This window comes from Somniosus microcephalus, chromosome 30, assembly GCF_052327205.1.
Source record: "Somniosus microcephalus isolate GS21.2 chromosome 30, FLI_Smic_1.0, whole genome shotgun sequence".
In the NCBI taxonomy this organism is placed as follows: domain Eukaryota; kingdom Metazoa; phylum Chordata; class Chondrichthyes; order Squaliformes; family Somniosidae; genus Somniosus; species Somniosus microcephalus.
Genome location: NC_141016.1, coordinates 17,045,456 through 17,058,992, shown reverse-complemented (window position 1 = coordinate 17,058,992; position 13,537 = coordinate 17,045,456). Strand labels below are relative to the sequence as shown.

Here is a 13,537-nt window from a genome sequence, read left to right as displayed (position 1 = left end):
ACGGAATAGTAACTCCCCCCATCAGCTACCTTGCGCAGTAGTATTATTTTTTCTTCCCTATTATTTTAAATGAAGTGGTGCAAGGGATAATTTCACACAAGGAAGTCTTCTAATTGAAGCCTTTCAATCAACCTTCACACTGGTCGCCTCCGGAGGTTTGATTCGGATCCTCGCAAAGTTAATGATTTCCCTGCTTCAGACTGAATTATTATTCAAAGCAGTTGCTTTGTTGCACATTCTATTTCTAGCGTTTGGGCTCCCGGTTTGGAACGATTTGCAGCTCAGTGTGGAGCTGCAGCTTGGCGCATTCTGGCCTCAGGAAGGCTCTTTAAAAGGTGGGCGGGTGAGGGGGGGGGGGGGGGACTTTTCAGTCTTCAACATGCACCAATTGTTGGGAGGGGGGTCGAATGTTGGTCCATTTTTGGCTGACCGTGAAATCACAGAAATCACAGAAACCCCACAGTGCAGATAGAGGCCATTTCGGCCCATCGAGCCTGCACCGACACATATCCCACCCGATCCCCGTAACCCCACGTATTTAATCCCCCTAACACTAAGGGTCAATTTATCATAGCCAATCATCCTAACCCGCACATCTTTGGGTTGTGGGAGGAAACCGGAGCACCCGGAGGAAACCCACGCAAACACGGGGAGAATGTGCAAACTCCACACAGACAGTCACCCGAGGCCGGATTCGAACCCGGGTCCCTGGCGCTGTGAGGCAACAGTGCTAACCACTATGCGTTAGTGTCACATGGTGGATAAACACCGACCAGGACTGTTTGGGCCGAACGACCAGGTTCCATGTTGTAATTCTGTGCGTCACTTTGGCATCCAACAAGACCCAGCTCGAGGGGATTCGCAGATACGAAGCAGGATTGAAGCCCCTGAATGTTCGCCAAAGTCCTCGGACTCTTGGTTGAGCTTCATGCTCCGAATTCAGGCGAGCGCTCACTGCTCATACCCTATGCTGAGAAGTGTTTCGATGCCATTTATTACTACTTAACTAGTTCTGTCAAATTTTGTTTGACAACGCTCCAGTGAAGCACCTTGGGATGTTTCACGACATTAGAGGCGCTATATAAATGCAAATTGGCGATGGCAACTAAACAAGTCAGAAATATCAACATCAGGCAATAGTGACAACTCTCGGTAAAGTTTCTGCTGCAGATACACATCATGATGAGCAAGGTGGCTGGGCCAATGAGCCTTACAGAAATGTAAATGGGACAACGTTCCCCCTCTTCATCAATCATACATCCATCTGTAAAATTCAAAGGTTTCTTGGGGGTGGGGGAGTGAGAGAGATGTAAACTCACCCCCACACCTCCCCCTTTTGCTGAATGCATGAGCTCACAGCACACTGGCCCAATGGAGTGGTGCACCAACGGGCCATTACCAAAAAATACAACGGCATGGTGAACTACTCTCTGCGATACCCCAATCCCCGCATCCCCCCCCAATTGCAACAACGCTGTGCTGAGGCCTGATCCTTCTGTGTAGGGAGGAATTTAATATTTTATTTTTGAAATATACTAAAATCAGGTGGAAAGAAAGGAATCTTGAACTTATACAATTCCTTTTCGTGTCATCAAAACATCTCACACGATGGAAGATTCCTCGTTAAGAGTGCTGTGACTATTCTCGAGATAGCTCGTAATCTTTCACAAGCAGCAATGAGATGAATAATCAGTTCATCAAGGACAGGACGTTTGGGAGATTCAAACTGGGAATTGCGGGGAAGATGGGCACAGATTTGGTAGGCCACAACATGCTCAAGAGAGGAAAGGGAGGTTGGAGATAGGGCAGTAGTCTGCCAGGACAGAGGGACCAAGTTGAGATTTTTTGAGGAGGGGGTGATAACGGCGGTTTTGTACCCACCCAACGTACTTGAATTGGGAATGCAAAGCTCCATTGACAGCAAAACACCATCGGCCCACGATATTTGAGGCAACTGAAGTTCAGAAACATGCTCCAAGTAGTGTTCTCAACAGTTTCCACAGTATTTCCAGAGATATATGGAGAGTCAGTTCCTGGGAATCATGCTGGATCTAAGAATACTCTACAAAGTGCCCATTTCTCCACTGCCAAGTCTCTGGTGTCAGTTCTTGTGAGTCAACTCGTATAATGGTCAACAACTTGCATTTATATAGCGCCTTTAACATAGTAAAACGTCCCAAGGCGTTTCACAGGAGCGTTAGAAAAAACCCGACACCGAGCCACATTGGGACAGATGCCAAAGAGGTAGGTTTTAAGGAGCATCTTAAAAGGAGGAGAGAGGCGGAGAGGTCTAGGGAGGGAATTCCAGCGCTTTGGGCCTGGGGAACTGAAGGCACAGCTGCCAATGGTAGGGCGATGAAAATCAGGGATGCGCAAGAGACCAGAATTGGAGTACAGAGACCCCGGAAGGTTGTCAGGCTGGAGGAGATTGCAGAGATAAGGAGTTAGTGATGGTGGGGGGGCCGAGGCCATGGAGGAATTTGAACACGAGGATGAGAATTTTAAATTCAAAGTGCTGGTGGGCAGGGAGCCACGATTGGTCAGCGAGCACAAGGTTGATGGGCAAACGGAACTTGGTGCGAGTTAGGATAAGGGCAGCAGAGCTTTGGATGAAAGGCAACATCCGTGGAGAGAGAAACAGAGTTAACGCTGAAACGTTAACTCTGTTTCTCTCTCCACGGATGTTGCCTGGCCTGCTGAGTTTTTCCAGCATTTTCTGTTGTTATTTCGGATTTCCAGCATCCGCAGTATTTTGCTATCGTATTCGAGATTTGGATGAGCTGTCAGCTGTGGAGGGTGGAAGGTGGACACTTAAGATGGCAGACAGATGACAGGAGACGGACTGGGAAACATGAAGCAGTCAATATAGGGCCAATCCTTTGTCTAAGGAACACTTGTTCCAAAACAGTACAAACACATGTCTCTCAGAAGGCTCTTGAAAGCCTTCAGCCAGGTGCGACATGTAAAAGGAGCACCGCCCATTGTAATACACAGAATCAATTAAGAACGGGAGTCGGCTCCATCCCAAAGTCAATTTGCTTCGTCCCTTCCCACGACTTGTGGCTCAGAATAGATTCAGCACTGCTCTGCGTAGAAGCACTTCAATGATGCACAACTTAAAAAATACAAACCCGACTCCCCCAATAGTTCAGTAGGTAAATGGCACACCGCACACACAGGTGGACAAGGCAGCTCTCAAGGTTTTTAAATCCCTGGCCTGTACTGAATCAGAGGAGCTTAACCAGCGCAGATGTCGGGGTTCAGCAATTGGGCCCAGCATCTGTGGACTGGAGGAGGAGGGGGGCAATGAGCAAGGTTTCCGCTCTTCGGTGCCATCTTGTGACCTGTACTGCGGAGGCAAAGAACAAGAATGTGGGCTGATTTTCCTGGTCCACAGCATCTCCCGGGAGCAGAGAATCTCGGAATATCAGACAGAGACGAGCTCATTCACATGAGGACACCAGCCTGATTTTCCATCCATTTCAAAAGGAACACACGGAAAATGGTAACTAAATCAGGTTGGCTCTGTCAGGGACGCAAGCTGTTTGATGTTCCTGTAACCGCTTGGCCAGGCGATCCAACAGCTCCAGTCACAGGAGCAGGAAAATCTACTCCTGTATGTCGAGAAAAGGGGAACGATTGGGCTCGGGAACGTCAACTGGTCAGACGAGCACCTGAAGGAATGGCCAATGGGGAAGAGCTGGGAGGAGGCGCCAACTCTGACGCGAGTTAAACCTTCAGGAGACGGTACAAAAGAAACAAGCTTCCAACTACTTCCGCTTTGCATCTGTTCTCATTACTCGGCCCTGTGAGCCAAACAGGTTTTTTAAAAATAATTTTCAGCACCAGCGACAGTTTCTGTAATTGTAGTACCACTTTCCAAAAGCTTCAATTTATTCAAATCATTAGTGCAGTTAATAGAATAATTATTCACATTGTGCAATGGGCAGAATTACCCTTAAAATAACTACTGCCAAAAATAGCAGACACCCACTTGTGTTTTCAGTCGCTGGTCCCTCTGTTCACTGACCCGCCCCTTCACCATTGACTGGGTAGACACCAAATTCAACCAAGACAGCAGCCCACTGTTGACCAGATGTTTTCCCCCTCCCCTATTCTGAAAGGGAACAAGTGATGGTAAAGGTGGCAGTTTGTTGTGGGGGGCGGGAGGAAAGAGGGGGAAGGTTGGGTGGGGGGGGAGCTCGAGCTCCTGCCCACCCTGGCACGTCCCGCTCGAGGTCAGAGCTCAGTATGTGGGACCACCACAGGTGAGAAAACACCACCTTCCGTCGTGTAGGACATTTTTTGTAAAGCAGCGACACCATAACGGTTCCGGGATAGGTCTGGGTTTTACTTCACCCGACATCTCACTGGGCCTTGCGAAGCAAAGTGCCGTCGTACAGGGCGATTATGATGGCCTGGATAGAGATAATTCCTCTGCTCTTCTTCCATGAGATCTTTTACATCCACCTGAATAGGCAGATAAGGCCTCGGGTTAATGTTTCATCCAAAAGACAGCATATTCCCTCGGTGCTGCCTTGAAATGTCAGCCGAGATTGCTTGCTCCAAGTCCCATAGTGGAGATTAAACCCACAATCTTCTGACTCAGAGGCAAGAGTGCTGAGCCAAGGTGACATTTCACAGGGCGAGTATGTAGTAATAGAATCATACAGCACAGGAGGAGGCCGTCCGGCCCATCGTGCCTGCTCTTTGATCGAGCTATGCAGTTAAGTCCCACTTCTCCGCTTTTTCACCATAACCCTGCAAATTTTTCCTTTTCAAGTATATATCCAATTCCCTTTTGAAAGTTACAATTGCGTCTGCTTCCATACCCTTTCAGGTAGTGCATTCCTGAAAATAACCCACTCGCTGCATAAAAAAGAAATTCTCATCTTCCTCCTGGTTCTTTTGCCACTTATCTTAAATCGGTCTCCTCTGACCAACCCTCCTGCCTGTGGAAATAGTTTCTCCCTATTTACTCTATCAAAACCCATAATTTTAACCACAATTAAATCTCACTTTAACCTTCACTGCTATAAGGAGAACAACCCTAGCTTCTCCAGTCTCTCCACATAGCTGAAACCCCTCATTCCTGGTACCAGTGATATAAATCTCCTCTGCACCCTCTCCAAGGCCTTGACATCCTTCCTAAAGTGAGGTGGTCAGAACTGAACACAATACTCCAGCTGAGGCCCAACGGTTTAGCAGGAAATATTCCTTAACCCTGTCCCCCCCTCAGCCTGCACCCACAGGGATAGAAACATAGAAGATAGGAGGAGTAGGCCATTCGGCCCCTCGAGCCTGCTCCACCATTTAATGAGATCATGGCTGATCATCCAAATTCAGTACCCTGTCCCTGCCTTCTCCCCATATCCCTTGATCCCTTTAGCCTTAAGAAATATATCTAACTCCTTCTTGAATATATTTAATGAATTGGCCTCAAATGCCTTCTGTGGTAGAGAATTCCACAGGTTCACCACTCTCTGGGTGAAGAAATTCCTCCTCATCTCTGTCCTAAATGGCTTACCCCTTATCCTTAGACTGTGAACCCTGGTTCTGGACTCCCCCGCCATCAGAAACATCCTTCCTGCATCTAGTCTGTCAAGTCCTGTTAGAAATTTATAAGTTTCAATGAGATCCCCTCTCATTCTTCTAAACTCTAGCGAATACAAGCCCAATCGACTCAATCTCTCCTCATACGTCATTCCTGCCATCCCAGGTCCCGAATTAAGGTTCCATGGTTCCACATTCCCTCCAGCACTATGCCCAAGTGCTCACTTCTCATGTTGGGGGCTCAGATAGCGAGACTACTAGCAGGTTATTTGACCAGTGGGGCAGCCATTACAGCTGAACCCTATGCTGCCCTCAACTGACCCCACCCCCACCCCAATCGTGGACATAAATCAGGGGCACACCTTTCTCCTCCCTACCCTGGGGGAACACTGAAGCCAGTGCCCTGGTGAGTTTAGCTAATTCGACAAGAGACCAGGGATTCCTGCCTTTGGTTCTGTTAAGAGTTTTTGAGCAGTGGCTAAGAAAATGAACTTACGTGGATCCTTAATACAGTTGGATACGTTTGAAGTTAACTGTACCAAACTACGGTAAATTTCAATGAGGGGGGGGTAACGATAGTCTCTGCCAACACTCCGAGAACAGGAGGATCACGACCCCCGACCTTTGTGGTTGGAACAGATCTGGCGTGCGAGGCGGGCAGAGCACAATCGCTCCCTCGTGCTTTAAAACAAATCGGAAACGGCACAAAAATAGTGTCTCGCTCTTGCAGAAAGCGGGCCGGTATTTGTGGAAGGCCTCTACATCATGAGGAAGCAGCGTGTGCATAACACGCATGTACTCGCCCACGGGTAGAGGGGGACCTCCCCCTTCTCACGGGTAAAAGGGGGGCCCCCTCTCCCGCATGTACACACCCATGGGTTGAGGGACAATCTCACCCTCTTGCCCAGCCAATTTGGGACATCTGCAGCCACACCTGCCAGCCCAAATCTTCTGGCCTGCCGTTCCACGACTGTGTCCCTTGCTTGCATCCTGATCCATGATGCCCCATCCGTCTGGAACCCTCCTCCCAAAATCACTTTAAAATCCCTCTCCATGCCTTTAAAAAGCCCCAAGAAGCATCGGTTCAACCACACCTTTAACTCCACCCCTCCCACCGCCTCCCCTTAGAAACTGCTCTCACCATTCATATACAAAAATAAAATGCAAAAAAACAACACGCAAGTCTTACTACTCAACCCACACCAGGGGGAAAATAGCTGTAAACACACAGCCGGTCAGTCAGCATCTTTGGAGAGAAGAGGTAGGCTGTGAGTGGGACTCAGAACGTCCTGAAGAACAGTACGAGCCCGAAAGCCCAAATTCCCCGCACTCTCCGCCGATCCGGACCGACCTGCTGTGGGGTGGCTCTTTCTACGTAATTTTTTTAAAAAAACTGTTTGCCCTAGTCAGTTTTTCTCGTCATGTCAGGGGTCCAGTTCTGCACTGCTCCTTGCAGTGTGACCAACATTATGAGGGGCAGAATGGAGGTGCTCTCTCTACCCCCCTCCCTCCCCTCTCTGTAACCCTTTTTCACATGTCTGGCGTAGCCAGCAAAAAAAAAATTGCAAAAAGCACAATTAACAAATGCTGCTTGTACAGACCCCCTCAGCACACAGCTTAGGCCTCGACAGCAGGACATGTACGCACTCTGGGTAACGGCAACAGGCAAGAAGTGAGGGAAGCAAAGCGGAAAGAAACAAGCATATGATTTATTTATAAACTTCAGACAAGAATGAGTTTTTTTTTGGGGGGGGGGGGGGGGGGTTTAATTTACACACACAGAAGCCTTCTTCAAAAAAAACCACTGCTCAGTTAGCAGTTGCTAACGTCGACAGCGTGAAAGGGATTGCAAGGAAGAGAAGAAACCAGCCTGGAAGATTGTATTTTGTAGCCACTTTCTTTTATTACATTGAGAAACGAATCACAGGGCTAGTTCCAGAAGACTGCACTGTCACGCAGACGTGGTTAACACGAGAAATCCAACGCACACTGGAATTATATCTCCCGGGTGCTGGAGGGGGGGCGAGAAGGGGTAGGTAAATGAGCTGGGGTTATGCTGGCTTTAAAACAAATTTCCCCCTCCCATCACAATTCAGGAGATTTGAGCCCCCAGCTTTAATGCTTCTTGATCAGCGAGCACAGCCTAATCTTCCAGCAGCACCGCCGCAGCAGTAAAGTCTTCCTGCACCAACAACCAACCTACTTTCAATTATATATTTATTTTTTTTAAAAAGACGTTTCAGCAAAGCTTGCCCACCCCCCGACCCCGGTTTTTTTTTTAATATTTGAAAATGCTTTTTTTTTAATGCAAACTGGTGTTGAAATTGCATTGGCCATATAAGGAGAAAAGAAAAAGCAAAATAAGAAACATACTGCGACCAGGCTGCAGTCAAAACAGCTACAGCCCAAGTGAGACTGTAACAAGTTGCACACAAGAGATTGACACCGTCTTTCCCCCCCCCCCCTCCCCTTCACGTTCTCCAACGCCCTGCGTACGGGCGATACTGCTACAAATTAAGTTGCAAAAATACACAAAAGAATAACCACCAAATATTTCACTCAAATATTTTTTTTTAAAACACACACACAAGACTGAATGGTGAACGGGTATGCAAAATGCAAACCCGGGGAAGGAGGGAGGATAGAGAAGGGGCTGCATTTTCTGACGTGCATTTTTATCCACAAAATTAAATCCGATAGATCAAAAATAAGGCTGAATTGCAGCGTGGCTGTTACCTGCTGAGATGGGTGGGTGCAGATTGACAGCTTCTTACTATTGCTCACAGACACACAAAAAAACACAGCAATATATGCACCTCAAGGGAAAAAATATATATATTATAATTTCCAACAATTCAACTACCAACCTCTAGCAGAGAGCTTTTTGGTGTTAATAATTTTCGCGGCATATTCCTGTCCTGTTGACAGTTTGACACATCTGCGGACGATTGAGAAAGCGCCTCTGGATAGAGAGAAAGACCGAGATTAGACACAATGCAGCGCAAAGCAGGATTTTAATTAAAAAAGGGATCAGAAATGTTGCAATCTTTCCTTTACAACCAGGCGGTTTCCCTGAGGCTGCTCAGAAGGAAAGGGAAGGGGGGCGGGAAAGAGAGAAGGTTTGCAACAGAGGTGGTGAAGGGGGTGGAAGAGAGAGAGAAAGAGGAAGGTAAGTGTCACTTACTTGCCGAGCTCCTCGTAAAGCTGGTATTCATCGCTGAATCGGGTACACGTTCCAGTCGAGGCCATGTTGGAAAAAATTGCAACTGGAGATTGCGAGCGAGCTGCCGGCCGCCGGGTGATTGACAGCTCCGCCCGCCCGCCGCCTCTCGCGAGATGGTCTGCAGGGCGGGTCTGGCCCGCTGACTGACAGCCAGAGCCAGGCTCAGGACCTGAAGGTGGTTGCATTTGTTGTATTGCATTGCTCTTGGGGTTCCCTTCCCCCCCCCCCCCTTTCCCCCCCCCCCCCCCCCCTTTCCCCCCCCCCCCCAAAACCCCCTCCCAACCCAGAACCCCCAACCCCTTCCCCCAACCCCTTTCCCACCCAAAACCCCCAACCCCAACCCCCCAATCCAACCCCCCCAAAACCCCCCTTCCCCTTTCCCCCCCAAACTCCCTCCCCCCAAAACCCCCTCCCAACCCCTTCCCCCCCAAACTCCCTCCCCCGCCAAAACCCCCTCCCAACCCCTTCCCCCCCCCAAACCCCCCCAAAACTCCCTCCCCCGCAAAACCCCCCCAACCCCTTTCCCCCCCCCCCCCAAACCCCCTCCCTTTATTAAAAGGTTTCGGAAGATTTATTGCAACCTCGCCAGTGAACTGGAATGACTGCCGAGGGGGAGCACCGCACTGCCGGGGGGGGGGCGCCGTCTTTCGGATGAAGCGTTAAAACCGAGACCCCTGTCTCAGCGGGACACAAAAGATCCCGCCGCACTATTTCCAGGAAGAGCAGCGGGGGGAGGGTTTTATCCCCGGTGTCCTAACCAATATTTATCCCTCAATCAATATCACTAAAAAAAACACTAATACGATAGCAAAATACTGCAGATGCTGGAAATCCGAAATAACAACAGAAATTGCTGGGAAAACTCAGCAGGTCAGGCAACATCCGTGGAGAGAAATTTGAGTTGATGTTTCGGGCGCATCTTCCCCTCCCCTCCCCTTTCAGCATTCCGTAGGGCCCACTCCCTCCGAGACACCCTAGTCCACTCCTCTATCACCCCAAACAGCCCTTCCCCTTCGCCTGGCACCTTCCTGTGCAAGCGCAGGAGATGTAACACCCGCCCCTATACCTCCCCACTTCCCACTGTCCAGGGCCCCAAACACCCCTTCCAGGTGAAACAGCGATTTACTTGTACTTCTTGCAATCTAGTATACTGTATTCGCTGCTCACGATGCGGTCTCCTCTACATTGGGGAGACCAAACGCAGATTGGGTGACCGCTTTGCGGAACACCTCCGTTCAGTCCGTAAGGGTGACCCCGAGCTTCCGGTCGCTTATCATTTTAATTCACCGCTCCATTCCCACTCGGACCTCACCGTCCTTGGCCTCTTGTATTGTTCCACGGAAGCTCAACGTAAACTCGAGGAACAGCACCTCATCTTCCGATTAGGCACTTTGCAGCCTTCCGGACTAAATATCGAATTCAACAATTTCAGATCGTAACCTCGGCCCCTATTACTTTTTTACCTATAATTGTTTCCACCCCTTTGTTTTGGGTCTTCCTTTCCCCCCCCACCCCCCCTTTCCTTTTGTTTCTCTCTCCCACCTGGCAGCTGTCTCCTATCCTGCCAGTACACTTCACACCTAATCTCAGCTGTCTTTTGTCTCCACCGGCCTATTACCATCTCGTCTGGTTTCGAATACCTTTTATTGTCTCCTTTACTTCTTTTGTTCGATTGCAGCCCTGCCTTCGATCTATTTTCTTTTCTTTCCAGTTTTGAAGAAAGGTTTCGACCCGAAACGTCAACTCAAATTTCTCTCCACGGATTTTGCCTGACCTGCTGAGTTTTTCCAGCAATTGCTGTTGTTATTTCACTAAAAAAAGATTGTCTGGCCATTGTCACACTGCTGTTTGTGGGAGCTTGCTGTGCACAAATTGGCTGCCGCGTTTTCCCACATTACAACAGTGACTGCACTTCAAAAAGTACTTCATTGGCTGTAAATTGCTTTGGGATGTCCGGTAGTCGTGATAGGCGCTATAGAAATGCAAGTCTTTCTTTTTATAATTAGAGGTCAGTAACAAGCACCAATGGCAAAAAAAATCCCTGCAAACCTGAAGCAAGAAACAGTAAAGGCTGCAAACACACAGCAGGGCACTCGGCATCTGTGGCGGCCCACACCCAAAATGCAGACTGTTCTCGCCACATTTCGCTGTGGTAATTTGAGGCAGTTTGCTTCAAAATTCAACCTTTCCTTGAAAAATGATTTCAAAAAGAAAGACACTTTCTGAAGTTTATCAAACTCAAAACAAAAGAAAGACTTGTATTTATATAGCAACTTTCACAACTACCGGACGTCCCAAAGTGCTTTACAGCCAATGAAGTACTTTTATTGAAGTGTAGTCACCGTTGTAATGTGGGAAACGTGGCAGCCAATTTGCACACAGCAAGCTCCCACAAAACAGAAATGTAATAATGACCAGACAATCTGTTTCTGTGATGGTGGTTGAGGGATAAATATTGGGCAGGACACCTCCCCTACTCTTCTTCGAAATAATGCCGCGGGATCTTTTACATCCACCTGCGAGGGTATCAGGGCCTCGGTTTAACGTCTCATCCGAAAGACGGCACCTCCGACAGTGCAGCACTCCCTCAGCACTGCACTGGAGTGTCAGCCTGGATTTTTGTGCTCAAGTCTCTGGAGTGGGACTTGAACCCACGACCTTCTGACTCAGAGGTGAGAGTGCAACCCACTGAGCCACAGCTGACACAGTTTACAATCTTTTTTTCTCATTTATGCTCACATTTACACACACACAGCCTCTCTTTTTTAATACACTCATTATTCAACTTTACCTGAATAGAGCTTTTGAAATTTGTCCCATCTTTTCCTCAGAATAATTGTAAAAAAACTGAGCAGAAGCTGCTAGAAGCTTAAGAAAAATATTCGCTCAGTTTTGCTGCCGAATGGCCCTGGTGCACCTGGGAAATTGGATATTCTGCTCGGACTGCACAAACTCAGCTCGGCCAATGTTACTGCTTGAGGCAAAGAAATCCAGCCCAACCCAGACTTCTGCGAGAAGCTGAGGTCTTCAAGCAAATACTTGACAGGGTAGATGCTGGGAGGATGTTTCCCCTGGCTAGGAACCGATTCCTGGGATGGGGGGATTGTCCAATCAGGAGAGTTTGGGTAGACTAGGCCTATATTCTCTGGAGTTTAGAAGAATGAGAGGTGATCTCATTGAAACATACAAAATTCTTACAGGGCTTGACAGGGCAGAAGTAGGGAGGATGTTTCCCCCTGGCTGGTGAGTCTAGAACCAGTGGTCACAGTCTCAGAATAAGGGACCGGCTATTTAGGACTGAGATGAGGAGGAATTTCTTCACCCAGAGGGTGGTGAATCTTTGGAATTCTCAACCCCAGGGGGCTGTGGAGGCTCAGTTGTTGAGTATATTCAAGACAGAGAGCGATAGATTTTTGGCTATTAAGGGAATCAAGGGAATAGTGCGGGAAGGTGGAGCTGAGGTTGAAGATCAGCCATGATCTTATTGAATGGCGGAGCAGGCTCGAGGGGCCGAATGGCCGACTCCTGCTCCTATTTCTTATGTTCTTAAGGCATTAAAGGACAATTCAATGGATAAATGTAAAGCAAGCACCTTTCACATCCTCCTGAGGTTTCTGACGCTTCACAACTAACGAAGTACTTTTGAAGTGTAGTCACTGTTGTAATGCGACAGCTAATTTGTACACAGGAAGAACCCACAAACAGCAATGAGATAAATGACAACAATCTATTTTAGTGATTTTGCTTAATGGATAAATGTTGACCAAGGTGTCGGTAAAACTCCCCAGCCCTACTTTCAGATAGTGCCATGGGATCCATTACATCCACCCGAGAGGGCATACAGGGCCTGGGTTCAACATCGCATCTGAAGAGCAGCACCTCTGACAGTGTAGCTTTCCCAGAGTACTGCACTGAAGCGTCAGCTCAGGTTATAGGTTCAAGCCTCTGGACTGGGGTTTGACCCCAAGGGTCTCCCTTCCCTTCTTCCAACCAGGTCTAGCACTCTCTCCTCTCCCTGTTCTCTCAGCTGAAGCACTACAATAACAAGAACAACCACTTGTATTTATATAGTGCCTTTAAAATCACGTCCGTTGGCCTGATGCAGTTGGGGGTGGGACTGGAACCCGGAAACCAGCTGACCCGTTCCCAAGTGGCATCCATTTGCAAAATCGCGGCCAATTTTCTCCCCTTTCCTTTTCCCACAAAGGCAACTCCTTTGCGGGCTTGGTCCTACAAGCACTGGGCATGCTCTGGTATCCCATCCAAGTGCCCATTGCATGTCAACAGGCTGTTGGACTGTAGGCTTATCACAGCTGAGCCTGATCCGGTGCTCCCGCAACATCTACACGCAAGTACTTTCAACTATACTCACCTGCACCAACCAAGAGAACCAGATGAGCAGCTCGGAGGCTCTCCTGCCGGGTCGTCTTTTGGGATTGACTAGATCAGCCATTCACAAGTCCAGGATGTGTAGTATTGGCAGACATGCATCTCCAATGGCTTGGCCATGTTCAAAACATTGAACTAAACACTTTGCCCAATTATTGGTCTGCATAAAGCAGTGAACTCATTACAACACAAATCAAACACTCTCATTCTTTGTCTCACACCAGTAATGTAAGTGTGTTCCAGCAGCCTCCGTACACTTGTCTCTCCCTCGCTGAACTTCCACAGTGTCAGCCTGTGGCTCAGTGGGCAGCACCCTCGCCTCGGAGTCAGAAAGTCGTGGGTTCAAGCCCCACTCCAGGGACTTGAGCACAT

General features: G+C 48.5%; 1 protein-coding gene across 50 annotated transcripts in view; it reads right to left on the bottom strand.

Moving 5' to 3' along the window:
* The window catches only part of LOC147097971 (calcium/calmodulin-dependent protein kinase type II subunit beta-like), a 298,097-nt gene extending 289,217 nt beyond the window's left edge, over positions 1 to 8,880 (bottom strand). For 35 of the 50 annotated variants that reach the window (XM_085971083.1, XM_085971090.1, XM_085971108.1 and 32 more), the window contains exons 1-2: positions 8,738 to 8,877; positions 8,421 to 8,515 (exon numbers count right to left, since the gene is read on the bottom strand). In XM_085971083.1, coding sequence (XP_085827209.1) covers positions 8,421 to 8,515; positions 8,738 to 8,802 — 160 coding nt within the window. In that variant the 5' untranslated portion in view covers positions 8,803 to 8,877. Of the gene's footprint in view, positions 1 to 8,420; positions 8,516 to 8,737 lie in introns of all 50 variants that reach the window. The other 15 variants (XM_085971128.1, XM_085971130.1, XM_085971132.1 and 12 more) reach the window with 4 other exon arrangements.
* Between the last annotated feature and the right edge of the window lie 4,657 nt (positions 8,881 to 13,537).